The sequence below is a fragment of the Cricetulus griseus genome, chromosome 5 (genome assembly GCF_003668045.3).
Source record: "Cricetulus griseus strain 17A/GY chromosome 5, alternate assembly CriGri-PICRH-1.0, whole genome shotgun sequence".
Lineage (NCBI taxonomy): Eukaryota > Metazoa > Chordata > Mammalia > Rodentia > Cricetidae > Cricetulus > Cricetulus griseus.
Window position 1 is genome coordinate 8186146 of NC_048598.1, and position 21497 is coordinate 8207642.

Sequence of the window (21497 nt, forward strand, 5' to 3'; positions counted from 1 at the left end):
ATATCATCCTTTGCCATCTTTAATCCTCAGCTCTTAATTTTCTTTGAAATAGAGAGTTTCAAGGAAGTCACTGAAAACCAAAGAACAGAATCCTTGTAGATTTTTAGTATAGTTTTCTTTTTGTTATTTATTTTATAGCTAAATTTAGTAAAACTTATTATGATAAGATATATGGAAAAATTAAAATTCACCTTATGGCTGTGTCTACTTACTGCCGTAGGCATCGTGCTGTCAGTGCTGTGAGGTTAGCATCCAACTGCCCACTGACAGTATTTTCAACTCTTCCCCTTTTTATTTAAACTGAAGTTATTGTGAGTGTATGTGTCTGTGAACATGTCAGTATGCAAGCTCAGACAAGAGCACAACTTGTGGGAGTCAGAACTCCCACCATGTAGGTTCTGAGGGTCAAACTTGGGTCACCAACCATGGCAGAAATTGCCTTTACCCACTGAGCTGTCTATCTCAGCAGCTTGGGATTTGGTGGTGGTATTGGTGGTGTTAATCCTTCAGAACAGAAACTGCAGCCCTATATTACCTGTCACCTGTGTCCCCAACCCTGCAACAACTATTCTACTTTCTTTCTTTCTAAGTTCTCGCAGTCCAGCTTTTCATGCGAGTGAGACAGTTTGGCTTTGTGTTGGCTTCCTGTACTGAGTTTCTTGTCCTCGAGATTGATGCATGTTGAAGCAGATGTCAGAACCGCCCTTCCCTCCCTGGCTGTACACCATAGCTTACCGTATGTTTTTATCACATTTGGCTCATCCATACATCTTCTCATGGGCATTTGGGCTTTCTCCACCGTTTGGCTCTGTGAACAATGTTACCGTGGGCGTGGGGGTGATGATTTGAATGAGGATGACACCCGTAGGCTGATATATTTGAATGTTCGGTTCTCAGTTGGTGGACTATTTAGGAAGGATTGGGAGGTGTGGCCTTGTTGGAGGAGGTGTGTCAGTGGCGGTTGGGCGTTTCGGTTTCAAACACCCATTTCAGGCCCAGTTTCTCAACTTCTCTGTCTCTTGCCTATGCATCGGGATATAAGCTCTCAGCTGGAACTACGGCATCATGCTCGCCTGCCGGCTGATATCCTACCCACCATGATGGTCATGGGCTAGCCCTTTGAAACTGTAAGCAAGCTCCCAATTAAATGCTTTCTTTCATAAGCTGACTTGGCCATGGTGTTTCTTCATAGCAGAAGAAACTGGATCACATGGCAATTATCTTTACTCTTTGGAGGAACCTGCCATGCTGTTTTCAAAAATACACTTTTTCCTTATAGCAAGTCATCATTGTGAAGACCTTCTAGAATGCTTTGGTGTTTTGTTGTTGTTGTTGTTTGTTTTCAGAAGTCCTACCTCCCTTTTCTTTTGGTCTTGCGAATCATCAGCTTCTAGGCATTTAATTAACTTGTATAATCTCAATACCAAGTCTAGGTGTCATCAGTCAGTTGGGAAACGTGCAATTCAATTCGCCCGGCAAGGCCAGAAGTGGTTAGAAAGTCATGTTCCAGAAGAGCCCCAGCATATTGCAGGTTCTGGCCTGCTGAGGATAGAATCTAGAATGGATGGGCACCATTGGTTAACTGTGTCAAGACAGATAGCTGCTCATCAACCAAATTACCTCTGTCATGAAAAATTGTAGAAAGAAACACAGCAATCCAGAATGAACCAGCCACTGGTCACATTCCATGCCCTGGCTTAGGGACAAGAGAAAGGCTTAGGTAGCAAAAGCTAACTGGGCTAGTCCTTCTTTGTGTGACTTGTGTGTGGAGGCCAGAGCTCAATGTTGGATGTGCTCTTTGATCACATTCCACTTTTTAAGGGGTCTCTCTCCATTCAGCTAGGCCGACTGGCTGGTGAACTTCTGAAATCCTTCTGTCTCTACTCTTGTACTGTAGTTACAGATGCATGCCTCCATGCCGGACTTTTCAGGTAAGCGCTGGGGAGCTGAACTCAGAGTCCCATGTTTGCATGACAGGCACTTTACTGCTGGAACTACTTCCCTAGCACGTTTGTGACTTCTGGAATGTAAGAAAAGACCAGTGGGCTGAGGCATCATACACCTTCTCTTAGACTTAATATGCTGACGTATGGGAATAAACAGGGAATTGGAGGAATGGCACCTATAGCTTTTGAAGATAGCTATGAAGTGAAGATTTCATTGTGAGGTGTGATTAGAAGTTCTTCTGGTGGGGGTAATCATGAATGCTGTGGAGGGACACTTTTGAAAAACTCCATCGGTTCTTGTTAGCCACTCAGTGATGAGAGGTTTGGGAGTCTGCTCCTCTAAATGAGGTCTAAAGGAACTCCGTTTATTTAGCTTAGAGAGAGAAAACAGGCTTGGTGGGGGGGGGGACTTAATGAGAGTCTTCGGGAGCCTGAGGACTCTCCTCTGAGTGATGAGAAACAGCTGTTTCCTGTTTCTTCTAAGGACAGGGGAAGAGTGGAGTCAATACTGCAAGTGAGTTTAAAAGTCCTTGTCCGGGGAGTTCAAGACACTGAAGCAGAAAGAAAATTATCCCTTCTCTGTCTCAGAATTACAGGGCCTCCTGTTTTTCATGGGGTTATCGACACGTGGCCTTTTCATGAGTTTTAAACCTGTACAAAAACAGTCCTGCAGGCCCTTCTCAGTCCATCGGCTGAGCCTCCCAGTGCTCTGTGACTGAGGAAGCCCCAACCCCTAACTCTCCAAAGGAGTCACAACAGAAAAGCTGGAGTCCCTTTGCTATCAGATCAGGATAATGTAGATTTACCGATACAGCAGGTAAAGAAATCCCATCAATGGGCTAGTGAGGTGGCTCAGCAGACAAAAATGACTGCCACCAAGCCTGCTGACCTGAGTTCAGTTCCTGAGACCCACACAATGGTGGTGAGAACTGACTCCTGTGAACTGTGCTCCGATGGCCACACCTCCCATGACACGAGGGCTTCCATACAGACTCACACATGTACAGAAATGTAAGGAGAATAAATGTTTTTCTATCAGTGTGCCAGTATGTGTTTTTCTTCCAATTGATTAATGAGGTCATGATATTCTTGACTTCAATGAGACTGAATATTGTGTGTGTGTGTGTGTGTGTGTGTGTGTGTGTGTGTGTATGTGTGTGTAGATAGAATCATGTACATGTGTCATGTGTATCATAGATAGTTGATATACATTTAATTTGACATGCAAGATTTATAGTATAAATTGTTCTTAGTACCAGATAATCATATAAAATATAATTTATATGTAATTATTTCAACAATGAAAATGAGTTTTTGTTCTGGGTAGTATTCCTATGTATTAATTATATGAAGATGCATAAGCTATTAAAGCACAGAAAATATGCAAAATTACCATATAATCAGGAACCATCTAACAGAAGACATCCTAGGAGAAATTCCAGGGAGGAAGGATGAGTCTGGGCATGCTCTGGCCAGTAGGGAAGGGGATGAAATTCCATCTCCACTATTGTTTTTATATTCTTATCCCATATTGGGCAAATTGTGCCATTTATTCTCAGCTGAATAAGTTGTGTCTTCTTCGCCAAGTCAGCCTTTTCTCCCTAGAGAACTCAAGGATGCTTTGTTGTGTCAGCCTCAGCTAGGTATGCCTTCCGCCAGCATCAAGAGTTATTATAATCTTGTCCAAAGATATTTGCTGTGATTATTGAATTCTTCCTAACCTAGGACAAGGGGTTGTGACCCCATGGTCCCACTGGCTTGGGGGTGGGGTGGGCTTTGAATCCTCCCGGTTTTCCATTTGCTTAATCTACTTTACAGGAATCCTTTGGAGGATTAAATTAAACCAAATAGAGTGCATTAAGCCCTGAGTCCATTGTACCCAGCCCTGAAGTCACATTCGTTGGTTTCCTTTAACTGGTGAAAAGAATTTCTAACCTGTTACAGGGACATAATTACCCCTGCATTCTTCCATCTAGTGGGGTTTGTCCATGGGGCAGGCCTGGAGAGTAAGTTTGTCTGAAGGACACCTGAGCATGTAAATTCAGAGTCTCCTTTCTTGTCTTCCCTTCCCTTCCCCTTGTCCCCTCCCTCCCTCCCTCCCTCCCATCCTCCCTCCCTCCCTCCCTCCCTCCATCCCTCCATCCCTCCCTTCTTCCATTCCTTCTCTAGTCTAGGGATCTAACTCAGGGCCTCTTGGATGCTAGGCAAGCAGTCTCCCACTGAGACACAGCCCCAGCTGATGCTTCTTTCTTCTCCATAGTAATTTGTTAACTCTGGGGGTGAATCCACTCTAACCCCAAATATCCCAGGAATCATTTATGCCACATTATTTGCAGCAAACTGTGAAGACCTGTATGTTTGTGTGTGTGTGTGTGGGGGGGTGCATTAACAACTAGTTGATAATGTGTTTTGGTTTTGCAGTTTACCAGGGAACAAATATATCTACTCAAGAGTCAGTTAGTAGCTGTTGAATCAGTAGAGTGTTACTCTTTGAAATGTTGTCAAGTTGATGGCATGACCCCATGATCTGGAGAAGCTAATGAATTTACCGGAGCAACCAAATCCCTAAGTAGGAAACACCTTCAAAATTAGACTGGGAATCAGGAAGATCTGTGGCTTGAGCCCTCAAGTACCACTGAAAGGCCAGCCATGGGCTGGACATAGGATTCAACAGAGCTCCAGGAGATTTAGGGTCACAGATTAGTTCATAAAATGTGATCACTTTAAAAGAGACTTGTAGAAACCACCTCAGATGTACGCTTCCTGCGAACCCCCAGAGCATTGGGTCACAGGTCCTTCTCTGTCTTCCTGACGTCTTGGTGCTTAGGCAGATCTGTTTTCAGACTCTCACTGGCACACTGTGCTAGACCGATCCTGCCCGAAGTCCTGAGATGGCAGGATGCAGGATTTCACCACCAATCACAAGTGACACTGAGAGTCAAAACCCTAGCCAGAGGTCTATATTTTAACGTCAGCAGATTTCGGAAACAGGAGCAAGCCCTTTCTCTCTCTATTGGATTTATAATCCAAGGGCTGTGTGGTTTTTTGAACTGTTCCCTCATCTCCCAGATCCCCAAATTAAAGAAGTACAGAGATAGAACAACAAAGCCACAAACCTCATAGCATTAAAAAAAAATTATTATGGCGGATTCTTACAGAGCTTCTGTCAGCAAAGTAAAATAATGACTGTCGCTTTTCTTTCAACACCAGACTTTATGGTTGCTGTCATCTTTATTAGAAAACACAGCAGATTTTGTAGTTACCCTTTTCAGAGCAAGCAGCCTGGTGTTATGTTGTCACATATGAAACTGCACTTTTGGGATGCCGATGCGTGAATACAGACTTGGAGCTAACTGTCAATGACTCGGAATAGCGTGGTTGGTTTGGGTTTGGTCATCCTGTCAGCATCCAGCTGAGTGGTTTCTCCTGTTCTTCCCCCCCTCTCTAGATCCTCAAATCAAAAGACTTAACGTCTCCAACCCAGCGCTACATTGATAGCAAGGTTGTGAAAACGAGAGCCGAGGGCGAATGGCTTTCCTTCGACGTGACGGACGCCGTGCACGAGTGGCTCCACCACAAAGGTTTCAGAGCTCCTCCTTTTTCTCTCCCCAGATGTGGCCCCGGCAGCTTGGGAACTGACTGCAGACATACACGCATGTACAAATGACTTCCTTAACTTAATGTTTTCCAGACAGGAACCTGGGATTTAAGATAAGTCTCCACTGCCCCTGCTGCACCTTCGTGCCCTCTAACAATTACATCATCCCGAATAAGAGTGAAGAGCTCGAAGCCAGATTTGCAGGTAATGGAAGCTTCATTCTCACTGTGAGAATGTCTTCTGAGGGTCGATGTCAGTTTGCATGTGAAAATGGCATTGTTCGGTGATGGGTGGGAACTTTCATTCATCTGGCGATGATCTACTTGGTGGAAGAGAGAAGAAAGAAGAAAGTGTGGCTGGAGAGATGGAGAGATGGCTCAGTGATTAGGAGCAAGTATTGCTCTTGCAAAGAATCTGAGTTCAGTTCCCAGAATCCACAACTGCTTATAACTCCTGCTCCAGGAGAATCTGGCGACCTCTTCTGGCCTCCAAGGGCACCTGCACTCAAATGCACACACACACACATGTACATAATTTTTTTATTTATTTTAATTTCATTTTACATTCCAATCACAGTTCTCTCTCCCACCCCACCTCTTGCCCCCTGCCTCACTACAAGCCCACCCCCCATCCACTCCTCTCAAAAGGTAAGGGCTCCCATGGGGAGTCAACAAAGCCTGGCCCATTAAGTTGAAGCAGGACCAAGCTCCCCACCCCCATTAAAGCTGAGTATAGGGAATAGGTTCCCACAAGCTAGCTCATGTACCAGGTATAGGTCCTGGTCCTACTGCCAGGGGCCCCTCAGATACCTCAAGCTTCACAACTGTCTCCCACATGCAGAGGGCCTGCCTAGTTCAGTCCCATGGAGTCTCCACAGCTGTCAATCTAGAGTTCATGAGTTCCCACCAGCTTGGTTCAGCTGTCTCCATCATGATCTTGACCTCCCTTGCTCATGTATCCCTACTCCCTCTCTTCATGGATCACCCTGGGAAGGGGAATTAGATGAGAGCTCCCGGGTAAGCTGGGAGTAAGGGGAGCAGGAAAGGGCAGTGATGGGGGAGGAGAACAAGAGGAAACAGGATGGTCGAGTTGGGGGAGGGGCAGAGAGGGAGAGCAAGGGAAGAGATGTCTGATAGAGAGAGCCATTATGGGGTTAGGTTGAAACCGGGATATTCCCAGGAATGCACAGGGGTGACCCCAGCTAAGACTCCTAGCAGTAGTGGAGAGGGTGCCTGAATATAACCAGGCCTTCCCCTATAATCAGATTGGTGACCACCCCAACTGTCATCACAGAGCTTTCATCCAGTAATTGATGGAACCAGATCCACAGATCCATAACCAAGCACTAGGCCAAGCTCTGGGAATCCTCTCATATACATAATTTTAAAATAAAAATATTTTCTTCTAAGCAGAAAGGATTGGAAGAAAGGAATAAACTCCAGATTTTCACTGCTTCACGCCTAGTGGTGAAACTGGCTAAGTAGCCCTGTTAACTATGGGGCAGTGAAGCCCTTTATTCCTCACCCAAGCAAGTCAGCTTCCTATCTGCTGAGATGGTTGAAGTAGATAATAGGATTCAAGGGAATCCATTTCTAACCTCAGAAGCAAAATTTCAAGCACCAAGAAGTACTTTTCACCAAAGACGAGAATGGTCTCCTATCTCAGTCTCTGTACTTAACCTTCCTTCTGGGTGTCAGGGCGAACCACCATTTTCTAGCCTGCACCCACTATTGCAAGTGTCTTCCCTGTCAGATTTCAGTGGCAGCTAATACAAAGGAGGTTCTCATTTCCCCTGCTCAGGTTGGAGCTGAATTCATCAACGTACAGAGTTAATAAAGATGCCGAGGGTTCAAGTCACTTGACTTACGAGACAGCGAACTGTTGGGTGAGGAGGTGAAAGGGAAGTCCAGGCCACACACTGTTGTGGCATCTGCCAGCCTTCCCTCATAACCTCACCTGGGACCTCAGTCCACTTTTAGAAATCCCCAGCAGCCCATGGTCATGGAAAAACACTCCCTGAAGGGGCAGAGATTTATTTTGGTCTCTAACCTAGCCTCAATTCTCTGAGTGGAGATTAAATGCTTAAACTGGCACTCTCCCGAGCATGCTTTAGGAGGCTCGAGTTTCTAAATCTCAGATGGAATCAGAAAAGTGTTGAGGATGCCATAAAGTAAATGAAAAAGCTCTTTCTGCACAGCTTCCCAAAATAGCATTAGGTAAGGGTGACTCCTGCTTCCCTTGAACCTAGCTCACGGCCATTTAGCTGCACCTCGGGTTATGCTCATTAGGAAAGTCTCTGGGTTGATGGTCTCCGGAAAAGAGGGAACCAGCAGGCGACAAGGCGTGCTCTATGGCTGTGTGTTCTGTTGCTGAGAGCTTGAACACAGCCCTCACTGAGGATGGACTAAAATAAACTGCCTAGATTGCCCTTGGACCATAGGTCAAAGACTCCTTCTGTAGTGACTTTTCCCAGTAATACCCATGCCTTCAACACAGAACTGCCGCCAGACAAGAGGCCCATTTAGACGTGTTTTCATTGTCCCTTGTGCGAGGCCCATTGTGGCATATCTGCTTCTGTGGGGAATGATGATAGCCAGTCGATGCAGCTGCAGCAGTCATCACGATTGTTTGTGACTGTGTACACGTGGGAAACTATATTATATAAATATTGCTGCTTATATTTGACAAAGGTAAAGCTAAATGTTTATTACCCAAATGTGTTTTTTCAAGGTATTGATAGCACCTCCACATATACCAGTGGCGATCAGAAAGCTATAAAGTCCATGAGGAAAAAAAACAGTGGGAAGACCCCTCATCTCCTGCTAATGCTGTTGCCCTCCTACAGACTGGAGTCACAACAGTCCAACCGGCGGAAGAAGCGCGCCTTGGATGCTGCCTATTGCTTCAGGTAAAGAAATGAACATAAAAACAAATGACTGCATCTGTTCACCCTTTGCTTTCTCCTTCACATATTGACCTGAATGGAAGTCATTGCTCAAGGACAGGTATAGACAGTAAAGCCATTGGATCTCATAACAGCGCTTTCTTTAGAAACAGGGACTTTCTAAAAATATTTTATTATTTATTAAAATATAATTATAGTACATCACTTCCTACCACCAACCCCTCACTTTCATCCTATGCTCTATCCCAAATTCATGGCCTCTTTTTCTTTAATTATTATTGTTTTACACACACACAAATAAATGCATAGATGCAACCTACTGGCTCTATTTAGTGTTGTTTATTTATATATGTTTTGAGCTGATCCACTTTGTGTTGGATAACCAATTAGGGGTGCATCTCTGGGGAAGGCTAATTCTTCATCTCTTAGCCATCATTAATGACCTATAGGTCTTTATCTGGGAGCAGGGCTCTGTGACATGTACCCCATCCTTGCTGGCATGTCACAGGTATTGTTTAGGCAGCCATGTCATTGAGGTTTCCTGAAGACTCTCAATAGTTCTTCCAGTGCAGTGGTCCTAGCCTCTAGCAGTGGACCAGGTGTGAAGAAAGAAAACAGGACCAGAGTGTTTCCTACAAGTCTCTCCAATGTGCTTGGATGCTGATAGGTTCTGATAGCTCTTGGCCCACAAGTTTCCTTGAGGTTTTGGCTAGATCAGTAAGATCCATCGTTTATAGGAATTCTTTACCTGAGGTTTGATCTCTTTCTGACGTATAAAAATAAGATGGCATAAGAAGGCTGATGGTCATACCTTGGGCTGCAAGAATTTGTTTGCCACTTTTGTATGAATGCCTGAATGGGAGAGGCATGAACTTCTGGGCTCCCCGTTGAGGGAGGACTGCTTGTTTGGAAGTTGTTTATCAGGGGCAGGGTCCCCTTCATGAGATGTTCACCATGTTATAGGTCAGAGACAGAAGAGGATATTTTGGTCACCAGAGACAGTGATTATGCCAACAAGACTTGATATTTCTTGAACTCTGATTCATTCCTTGATCTAGTAACAAGTGGTCAAGCATAGGATACATTCTCAAAGGGAAATGCCCCTGCAGGCTCTCTGAAGGTATATGTTGCATTTTATTTATTGTGTGCACAAAACAGCAGTAGAGGCTGGATGGCAGCTGTTCAGCAGGGAGACACTGTCCTTTTCAAGTGTCTCCTTGTTTACTCTTAGTACATTGAAGATTAATATTGATTTCCTAGGTTACAGACAGGAAGGTCAGGGTATAGAATGCACACTGAAAAGTAGCTCAGAGATTCATTTGGTACCTCACTGTTGACATGGTGTGAGATGACAGAGCCATCAAGGCCAGTGTCATGGTGTTTGCTGTGGCATGGAATACGTGAATGACTCATTTTTCTGACTCAGGGTGAGATGCACGAGAAATCAACTCTTCTTCTTTTAACAGAAATGTGCAGGATAATTGCTGCCTCCGCCCTCTTTACATTGATTTCAAGAGGGATCTTGGGTGGAAATGGATCCATGAACCCAAAGGGTACAACGCCAACTTCTGTGCTGGGGCATGCCCCTATCTATGGAGTTCAGACACTCAGCACACCAAGGTGAGTATCTGAATTGTTTGTCTTTCCTACTCATGCCTCAGTCATTCATGATAATGGCAATAATAATAATGATAATGATAATGCCAAACTCAATAGTTGTTGTGAAATACAACCTATATATTTAAGGTGAATATCTCTAAAACTTCACTTGTTTGGTGGTTACTTTTTTTGATACAGATCTCATTGTGTAGCCTTGGCTGGCCTGAAACTCAACGTGTAGATCAGACTGGCTTTGAACTTGGGGCATTCCTTCTGCTCTGTCTCTCAAGTGTTGAGATTACAGGCATGCACTGCCACATCTTTCTCTCTAAATCTTTATGATTAGGACCCAAAGTGAACAAATGGCTCAATGTTTTATCAAGTTTCTTCCATGTGGACAGAGGGTTAACTCAGCAAGAAGACCCAAGCATGGATCCCACGCATCCCCAGCCCAGATGAGCACCAACTTTCTCTGCGTACTGATATATTCATCCATGAGCTCTCTCTTTGTGGCTCATGGAGTAGAATTTTAGAGATGGGAAGGACTTCAGACATGGTCTTGTTCAAACAGAATTTTTCTAAAAACAAAGAAATTAGATTTAGATTGTGTGGGTGCCTTGCCCAAGATGAAAGCAAAAGCAGCGACAGCCCAGAGGTTGGACTGCAGCCCTGTTTGTTTTATAATCCGGTCCCCATTGCTCCATCTTTCTGAGCTTAATTCCTAAAATGTGGCAGCAAGTAGAGGTTTCTGCTCTGCTCTTTATGCCTCTGTAAATCTCCTTATTAAAGAGGCATTAGAAACATTGCCTTCACTGCAGGGTAGGAAAACGAATCCGCTGCCAGAGAGATCGCATTTGGCTGAATTCAAGAGTTGGGGGTTATCAATTATTTTAGGCAATGTATGTTATAAAAAATGGCTCTTCCTGCTTATGAACAACTATGTATTAGTGGAATATGAGGTCTATTTACTTATAAATGCCTGTCTGGACTGGAATTGAAATGGACAAACATGGCTTCCCCTCCTCCAGTCATTTTCCCAGTGTCCCTGTAGGCTTGGCACTCAGGGGTGACCACGTGCTTGGCCATGTGAGGGAAGCTGGCTCATGCCTGTCCCTTTGTCTGAGCTCTTTTGGCCAGCCTGCTTCATCTGGACTGCAACAGCAGTAGCTGTAACTCCGGGAGGGCCCTGTTGCCAAGTCAGAACGTAATTCTCCTCCCTGATACACAGAGGGAGTGTGTGAAGGCTGGGGCCAGGCTTGTTTTTCAAGGAGAAGGAAGAATAACTGTCATGGTCACAAATATGTGGTTTGGACAGTTCCCCAAGAAGCCAGAGGTAGCCTAATAAAGTAGTCAGTGTTGCTGTGCTCAACAGGTCTCTTGTCCTCAGTTGAAAACATCCCAGGGAATCTCGAGGAAAAGGTCACTTGTTTGACTAACACATTAATGGCATCCTTAGAAATGTCTCTGTCATCACTAGGTAACCTACACACTTCCATCAACAAGAGCCACACACTCCTGTGATGGAGACTGGGATAAAACTGCAGAACTATGTACAGCACTTTCTCTTCTATTGTAAGGACTTGGTATTTAGTTCTTGAACTTAGTCATCCCCATTTAGCACAAGGAATGTTAATAGAGGCTTAGTTACTATTATTGTTTCAAGCAAAATAGAAGAAAGTGAACGATTGGAACCATAGATTAGCTAGTTGGGTGGGGTAGTGCATGACTGTAATTCCAAAATTCAAGTGGCTGAGGCAGGGGAATGTGAGTTTAAGGCCAACCTGGGCTATATAGTGAGTTCAAGGCCAGCCTGGTCTGTCACAGAGTGTGGGCTACCAAGGAAGACTTTGTATCAAAGTGAAATGAAACAGAGTCCATGTGGCTTGCCTGTTGCTTTTTTAGTTTTTTTTTTTTACTTCTTTTTTTAGTTAGAGAATACTTTATTAGTTTTTGTAATCAAACCCACATAGATAAGACCTTACATAATTAATACAGTGTGTTACTCCTGTACAAATGGAAAAAAATTAAGTTCAACATTTCTAGACCAATATGGCTGTTAGTTTCTGTACAATGCCAACTCAACAAGGTAAACTGGGATACTTTTTTCCAAAGTTGACAGCACAGCTAAAGTTTCGCCTGTTGCTTTTTATAATTACATTACTCTAATTATAAGTCAGGGTAAGTAAAAGGGTTTTTATAAATAAAACTGCAAGTGACACTTCATTGGCCTGTGAAGACGTTTAACAGGAAGGTATCGTGGGGCAGGCAGGCACCTTTCTCTACCCAAGTGTAGGTTACAGTTCTTACAAGAGCTTCAATGGGATATTTTATCCCTCTGTCATTTTGTTCCCCAGCATGTGAGTCATATACTGTGCAGACAAGAGCTTCCCTGAGTTACAGACATAAACAAAGTGAGCAGCGTCCCTGAGCCCGGTGACCTCTTAACCAGTGTGGGAATGTAAAATAGGTATTCTTGGGACCTTGCTTCCAAATGTATAGAGAAAGGAGACGGAATAGCAGGAGGCCTGGGTTCTTTGTGCAGCGAAGGCCAGTAGCTTTATTGAAAAAAATAGGAAAATCTGCTAACTGAACAATTTGGTATAATCTGACTTTTTAATGGAATCATTTGTGTAATATGTATAAAAAGCACAAAAGGTGGCCTGTGGGAAAAGTCCAAATTGGTCATTACTAAGGACACAAGCCAATCCTTCCATAATTTAGAGGTAAGAAAAAAGTAGTTAAGATTGCCTACTCAGTGGCCCAGAGCTGAGGAGATGAGTCAGTGGGTAAAAGGCTGTAAGTACAAGAACCTGGAGTTCATATCCCCATCAACCACATAAAAGCGGTGGTGATGTGGTCGTGTACTCTTATAACCTCAGAGATGTGAGGGACAGAGGCAGGAGGATTGCTGGAGTTCGCTGACCAAGCCAACCTTGCCAAATCAATGAGCTACAGGTTCAATGAGAGATCAGCCTAATCGGCAGATATATAGATGATAGATAGATAGAAGAGTAGAAAGATAGATGGATGACAGACAGACAGATAATGAAGTGGAGAGAGACTGAGCAAGACACCCACTATCAGTCACTGGCCCCTGCTTGCAGGTGCATACACATGCATACACATGCATACACATGCATACACATGCATACACATGCATACACATGCATACACATGCATACACATGCATGTAAGTACAAAGTTCAAGAGCAAATGAAACTAATCACTCGCTCGCTTGTGTGTGTGTCCTTGTGTTGTGCCACTCAGGTCCTCAGTTTGTACAATACCATAAATCCTGAGGCTTCTGCTTCCCCTTGCTGTGTGTCCCAAGATCTGGAGCCACTCACCATCCTCTACTACATTGGCAACACACCCAAGATCGAACAACTTTCCAACATGATCGTCAAGTCTTGTAAATGCAGCTAAGGTCCTCAGCAAGGCCACGGCACGAAAATCACGGTGACAATGACACACAACAGTGAATGACGACGATGATGTTTGTGACACGAGAGAATTTTGATTCATCAGTGTTTAGAAAAATTGGAGAAAAAGCGGTACTAGTTGAAACATTTTGCGAGCTTGTGTTCTGTTTGTTAAAACTGGCATGCGAGATTACAGCAACAACAACAAGGACAAAAGAAAACATGCAAGGCTTTAGTCTGTATTTCACCTACTTTGTGAGAGACACAAAAAGAAAACGTCTTTTTTTTTTTAAAGAAAAAAATAAACACTGGAAGAATTTGTTAGTGTTAATTATGTGAAAGAAAAAAAAAAAAACGAAACAAAACAGGAAAATCCATTCAGTGGAGTTGAACGTGTTGTTTCCACCCCTCACCTCACCCTGCTTCTTTCTCCCGGTTCCTCTGTATTGCTCTGCAGTGCACACTTTCCCTGTCCCTTCCTCTGAGCTGTCAGTGGGTTATTTATTGTGTGTTACTATATAATGAACTTTTCACTGCCCTTGGAAAACAAAACAGGTGTATAAAGTGGAGACCAAATACTTGGCCACAAACTCATGGATGGCTCAAGGAATTTGAACTCAAATGAGTTGCAAAAACAGAAGGTCATACAGGGACGAAGCCCCCCGTGGGTCCTTATATGACCAAGCAAGTCTGCAAAAGGATAGAAGCCCCAAGAAGACACACTGTGCACCAACTGCTTGCAGAAGCTTCCTGGACAGCCATACACTGAGATGGCCTGTTAACAAAGAAAACTTGGGGTCAGTGGGAATCTGGAAGATTGCTCTTTTTTTTTTTTTTTCATTTCGTTTAATTGTAAATGGTTCTTTGCCAGTTTAAGCAAGCCAGTGAAATGTTGACCTGTTTTGACGTGTATTGTCAGACTTTGGACCGTGAAGTGTCTGGAGAGCTCTGATACAGGTTTTTTCCTTTGTCTTGGTATATGTAATCACACTGATACTATTAAAATAGATGGGTCTAGAAGCCAGCATAATTAAAAACACATCTGCAGATCTGTTTTTACAAACTATTAAATCAAAACATTAACTACTTTATGTGTATTATGTAGATCCATACCATATTTTTGATATTCTGTAATAATGATTATGATTGAACTTAAATTTGACTCTCTTTTTTAATGATCATTCAAGATTGTATGTTCATTTCCTTTAGCTGGCCAGTACCTTTGAATAAAGCCCCTAGATTTTGACTTGCACTACAAATTCATTTTTTAAAATAATATCTCCTCTGCTTGTCTCTTATGTATTGTCCATTTAATGACCTGGGTTCGTTTCCCCCTCTTTCCTTTTCTTTTCCAGAAGACAAAAAAACAAAAACAAAAAGGTGTGTTTGAGTTCTACAGTCTTCCCCCATCTTTTCTATGTCAGTACTAACTAGTCAGGTGGGATGACAAAGTTCTCCTGGCAAGATGGAGATGTGTTCACACAGATAGTTGAACACAAGCGTAGTTTCAGAGAGGGTTTAAAATCTGAACTCAGAACCCTGGTAACTGGGCAAGGAAAAGTTTCTCCAGCTTTCTTTAATTCATATATTTGTGGAATTTTGTTGCTGTTAAAAAGCAGACAGTTAAGAAAAAAAAAAAACCACCTTTTTCTTTAATCAGACATTTGATTCCACGGGTAGAATTGAAAGACACACACTTGGGTTGGATTTTTCAGACCGCCGTTTGTCATTTCATTCTTTTCCCCGAAGTTCAGGTCTTGAAAGAAATTCTTTGAAGGCTGAAAAGGCACAAGCCAAGTTCTCCCTTGTCAAAATCTCCCTGCTTTCATCTGCGTGAGAATGCTCTACAGCTGAGGTTGGCTTTGGCTTAAGGAAATAGGTTGTCCTATTTTTCAGAGGTGGGACCTGACAGTGGGCTTTGTCACTTAGCTTCAAAATACAAACTAATCCACAAAACAATGGTTATGATCTTACCCAAATATGGAATTTATGGAATATTTATGGCCAAAGGGCAATACATTGAGGTGTGAATACAAAGAGAATTTCTTTGATGTGGTACATCTATCTGGAGAGTTTTCTTCAAAATTCATGAAAATGAGGAAAGGGATTTGCAAACCAGAAGACAGACGGCAAGCGATAGTGAATGTCTCTTGTGTCCTGAGCAACACAAACCCAGATGTGCCTGTGTGCTCATTTTCTGTCCTCTTTCACTCTTCTGTTATTTCTGTATAACCCCCCATTTCTGCAGATATTTTCCTCTCAGATAAAATGACCGTTTTTGCTCTGTATGATTTGTCTCTCCTTCTGAATGCACTGACTGTTCTTTTTAAAGGTTTCTTGAACTTCTCTCTCTCTCTTTTAAAGTCTGTGGGGTCTACAGGGCTTTATTTCCTATTAGTAAATATTGCCGTGGGAGGGATAGTAGGAGCGGGGAGGGGTGTGTTAGCATATGGGTGGGGGGGGCAGCAGATTGTATGTGTTAAGCCACAGTACAATTTTATGGTTGGCATGGTTTTTAAAGAATGGAATATAAGAATAGCTGTTATGTGTTTTGATGACCAATTATGCTGTATTTTAACACAATGTATGTCTTGGTTTTTGTGGTGCTCTAGTGGTAAATAAATTATTTCAGTTATATGTTGCTGTGTTCTTCCTGTCAAAGGATCATGTTTGAGACCAGAAAACACATGTGACATAGTGAGATGACTGTACCACTGGAAAAGGCTGTCTACTATGCTTTTGTCACACAGCTGTTTGCTCCGGAAATACCATGTTGTGGCTTCAGAGCCAGGACAGAGCTATCAAGGACTGAAGAAAGGCTTCGCTGTCTTTTTATTTCTCATTTATTACTATTTGGTAATTGTTTGGGATTTAGTTTCCACCCAGCTTGACTGTCTACCAGGAAAAAAAAATGCAGAGATATTTGGGCCATGATTAGGCTTTCTGGTTCTATGTTCTGCCAATCCCAAGGCCAAAAGAACCGGTCTAGACAGGATCCCCTGTCGCCCCATAACTTGGATAGTTACTGAGCCAGCCAGATATAACAAAAGCCATGTGCACAGTTACTTCTGTCTCAGTTTTATCCATAGCACTGTACACACACACACACACACACACACACACACACACACACACACACACACACACACACGTGCTATTCCCTCAAATCTCCTTGGTTCTCACCTATGGTACCCTACTCACGTGAGTTGCCACCCACTTAATATAGAACTGGTGATAAATTAGATGAGACTCTGTCTGCTGTTCTTGCTTTTCCAATACAAGAACTTAGTTGGTACCCACTGTGTTGTCCACATGTCACAGAAACAAGCCATCCATTTGAGCATGGAGGTAGAATAGAGGATGGGTCCCTTCTCTGCCATCTCATCTTGTTTGATCTTAAGTGGATTGAAGCCTTCCACTCTGACCTCAGTCCAGGGTTCTGTGTAGAGTGAGCTAGTCAGATCTGTCACCCATCTAGCTCGTGCTAGTCACAGTTAATGGATGGGTGAGAATGAGTAGTACAGGCCAGGCAATGAAAAATACCCACCCAGGAGTCCCCAAAACTTTAGAGATTTTCCCATGCACTCCCTTTACCAACTGTACCTTTCCCCTCTTCCCTCACACCCCAAGACAGGGTTTCTCTGTGTAACAGCCCTGGCTGTCCTGGCGCTCGCTCTATAGACCAGGCTGGCCTCAAACTCACAGAGATCTGCCTGCCTCTGCCTCCTGAGTGCTGGGGTTAAAGGCGTGTGCCACCACTGCCCAGCTCCTCCCTCTTCCTCCATCCCTCCCTCCCTCCCTGTGATGGTAAGGGGGGATGACCGAATGCAGGGCATTGTGTTCACTAATCAAATGTAGTCTGGCTGAGCCACACCCCGGTGTTTCATTACCTTCCAGTGAAGAGAATACCCGATTTGCACATCTGCCTACTTGTTGTGGACAGCCATGAGGGGAAACCCTGAAGTCCTGAGTGCTGTTTTGGCTCATCACCAGCATCCATCTTCATATTCTTATGCCCATGCTGTGTTGGGTCAGGGCAGTCCTTGCAGTAATGAACTCTTCATTTCCAGACTGTACCTCGGGCCCACACATCTCCATCATGCTACTCAATGTGTAAACCTCTCCAGACCCATGTCTCTCAAATGGATCAAGCCATCAGTCATTCCTGAGGATATTTCATAGTTCTCTAGACTAGCCTTCGATGACAGGACAGAGCCAAATTATTCAAAAATACCTAGTTGAATGAACTTCATTGCGTGGCAACAGTAACTGTGGCCCACTACCAGATCCTCTTAGCTGATTTTTCTCTCACACTTAACCTTTTACGTAGATTTTTTTAAAGATTTATTTTATTTAAATTACATATGTTTTGTCACACTTGAGAGTCAGAGGCAGGTGGGTATCTATGAGTTCAAGGGAGCCTGATCTACAAAGCTACAGAGAGAAACCCTGTCTCCATAAAACAAAAACAAACAAACAAAAAAATTGTGTGTGTGTGTGTGTGTGTGTGTGTGTGTGTGTGTGTGTGTGTGTGTGTGTGTACATGTGAGTAAAATGCTTGCAGAAGCCAGAAAAGGGTGTTGGACTTCCTGAGACTGAGTCCCAAGGGAATCCGGGTCCTCTACAAGGGTAGTTAGCTTTCTTAACCACTGAGCAGTCTCTCCAGCCCCTAACTATATTTTATATAACACCATGTTATAGGAGAATAAGTGGGATCTCACAGAGGACTGACCGCTTCCCCACATCGATACAGTTTGCAAGTGGAGGTCTTAGAGCAGTGTAATCCAATACATGAGTCACATGTGTGCGTGGGAAACTGAAATATAGCCAATCTGCCTTGAGACAGGTCTAGGTATAGAATACCCACTAAAAATTTTAAGACTTAGGCACAAGCACATGCACAACTTAGACTGTCTCAATATAATCATTTTTATACCTACTACATATTGAAATATTCTGGGGTATGCTTGTGTTAAATAAAGCATGTGGTTAAAATTAATTTCACCTTGTTTTCTTTTTTATTTAAATTAGAAACAAGCTTGTTTTTCATGTCAGTCCCAGTTCCCTCTCCCTCCCCTCCTCCCCTGGCCCCTACTGACCCCCTATCCCATCCCCTTTCTGCTCCCCAGGGAGGGCGAGGCCTTCCATGGGGGATCTCCAAATGCTGTCTTATCTTTTGGAGCAGGGCCTAGTGCCCCACCCCCACCCCCGTGTGTGTGTCTAGGCCGAGAGAGTATCCCTCTATGTGGATTGTCACCTGGTTTTCTTTTAAACTATTTTACATGATTACTAAAAAGATTATTATTATTATTATTATTATTATTATCATTATTATTTCAGTATTTTGAGTTGAGTTCTATTTTATGAGACAGTTCTGAGGCAGATTTTGTTTTTCTCTTCTCCATTTTCTCTCTTTTGTGAGATGGGCTCTCACTATGTATCACAGGCTGTCTCATCCTCCCAATACTGGGATTACAGGTGTCTCCACTAGCACAGCTATAGAATTTGACAGCCCCTCTGCCTGGAAACAAAGCAAAGCTATTCCTATAAACTGTGCTATTATTATCAACCTTTGTTTTTGTAATTAATGTGTGATTGAACAATATTAGGGCCTACCGTGTGAAAGTGCACTTTTGGTCAGTCAACCTTTAGGGGTCAACCTAACACCAAGTCCTCAATAACAAAGGTTGGAAGGCAAATATGGACCTTTCAGAAGCCTCAGTATTCAAGTTCCTGTATGATTGGTGGTTGCCTACCAGCAATGGAGTGGGGAAGCTCAGCCCCTTCCTGAGCACACTGAACTGTAGAACCAAATCCTTTCAACCCATAAAGGCTACATTAATGTTCCAGTGGCAATCTTTCCTACCCTGCTTAAGAGAAAAACAAAAACCTGAATTCTCACCGTGAATGCTTAAGTCATTGGTTTTGAGACAATGTTGATTTTTCAGCAAAGAAGATATGCAGCATGGCTCTAGCTATTGGACATTTAAGGGATGGAGTCAGATTTCTACCTCTAGGATACTTAGCCCAAAATTAACACGTTTCACTCACAAGTCAAAGCTAGAGGCTGACAAGGTGCACACAGATATGAAAAACCAGGACATGGAGCCTGCAAGATCTTTCTGGAAAACTCATCTTTAGCAACTAATTCCTTTGTTTCTATCAAAGGTTGTGACTGTACTTCTAGCAGAATTCAGACTTCATTCTTTCTTTACTTACCTCCAAAGTTGCCAGCCCCATTCTCCATTGCTCCCCTTGGCTCTGCAGTCCCATCCTGTGATGAAGGAAAATTAGACCCTGAGTTTACTAACATTCCAGGTCAAAGGCAACAGAGGAGACATTATTTTCACAACTCCTTTGAAATCGTATGTACTAGATGCTATAAAATTGAAGCAATTGATATAAATATTAGATCATGGTATCTATTTATCATCTGTTATGTATCTATCCTCTAGCATCTTTGTAGGTTTATTATCAATCATTTTTTGTAAACATCTATCACCCATCTCCATCATGTAGCCATCATCTTGCTCTATATATCATCTATCATTGATTTGTCATCTCTATTCATCATCTATCTACCATCTACCATCTCTATCATCCACCAAACTTATCTATTATATCTTTCATCTATCTATCTATCTATCTATCTATCTATCTATCTATCTTCTATCATCTTACCTTTCTAACTTTATTTGAGATTGCAAAGAAAAGTCTTTCTGTGACCTTATCTTTAAAAGGTTATTTTTTAGCCTTGTCTCCTAGTGAGCCTTTATTTCCCTGAAATGCTTTGTTGTTGATTTTTTTTTCAGCAAGTGCTGGCTGTTTGGAGAAGAGTTGAGTGTGTTCCTGTAATTGGGTAGGGACCTAATAAAAGGAACAGAATGTACCAAGGGATGCTTTGTGTTGTGTGGTCAGAACTAGAGAAATGGTCCACCCAAAGAGAGTAGACATAATGGAACAAAGAAAAACCAGTGGTCAAGAAAAAGGTCCTATACAGTCTCTCAGGCTTTCTCCCTCCCAGTCAGATTTTCTCTGCTGCAGATGCCAACAGGTGTGTCACTTGGTTAACATCCTCAAACTCCAGCCAGCCTTGGTGAGAGGGACCCTCTCCATAGGCTCATGCTCCCTTCTGAATCATATAGCAGCTCCTCCATCTCAGGATGCTGGGAGCAGACAAGCTAAGCAGTTATGCAATCCAATGCTGTCCTAAAGGCAGTGTGAAGTCATGTAGCTTGGCTCCCTCTCAAGTATGGGTGGAACATGGATTTCTTCACTCGAAACAAAATTAGACAGTGCAGGAAACTGAACAGAGCTTTCAACCCAATGGCAGTGCTGGACCAAGTTCCCCTTTGCCATGTGTGTGTCTCCCACTTGTTCATGGGCAGGCGTTTGAAGGAACCTTGGATTACGTGTGTATGTGTGTGTGTGTGTGTGTGTGTGTGTGTGTGTGTGTGTGTGTGTGTGTGTGTGTGTGTGTGTATTTAATGTCCTTAAAGGTGCAGCATAAGAAATACAACAAGGATTTAAGAAATTGATAACAACTTATTCACTCCCCTTGGGGAACCTAGACTAATGAGACAAAGGAAGACCTCCAGGCAGGATGGGAGTGGAAGGGCAGAAGAGAAGAAGGGAGGTGGACCAGGAATGGAGGAGAGATACTGAGCACCTACTATGTGACCAGCATCTTTCATGAAGACTGCAATGCCTTTGTGAAATGTGGTGATATATTCCTGTAACCTCAGCACTCAGTAGAGTGATGCAGGTTGAATTACCATAGGTTCAAGACCAGCCTGGTACACATAGTGAGTTCCAAGCCAGTCTCAACTGCTAAGTGACACACTGTCTCAAACAGCAAGCAAGCAAAACTGAGACAAAGTGTAGAAAGACAGACAGAACAAATGGGCTAATGGGGCTTAATTTCAAACATGAGAGCCAGCAAAGAGCCCTGCTGTATCACTGCTTTCAGGAGAAGTGTGTAAGAGGGCTGCTTGCAGAAGTGCTGTGGCTCCCACCCTGGCCTGCTG

The 21497-nt window shown here is 43.2% G+C and overlaps 1 protein-coding gene across 2 annotated transcripts in view; it reads left to right on the forward strand.

The window, feature by feature from the left end:
- The window catches only part of Tgfb2 (transforming growth factor beta 2), an 81793-nt gene extending 67077 nt beyond the window's left edge, over positions 1 to 14716 (forward strand). For both annotated transcript variants that reach the window (XM_027418738.2, XM_027418739.2), the window contains 5 exons: positions 5395 to 5527; positions 5638 to 5748; positions 8275 to 8452; positions 9916 to 10069; positions 13316 to 14716. In XM_027418738.2, the coding sequence (XP_027274539.1) occupies positions 5395 to 5527; positions 5638 to 5748; positions 8275 to 8452; positions 9916 to 10069; positions 13316 to 13474 (735 nt within the window). In that variant the 3' untranslated portion in view covers positions 13475 to 14716. The remainder of the gene's footprint in view (positions 1 to 5394; positions 5528 to 5637; positions 5749 to 8274; positions 8453 to 9915; positions 10070 to 13315) is intronic.
- Positions 14717 to 21497: the final 6781 nt, after the last annotated feature.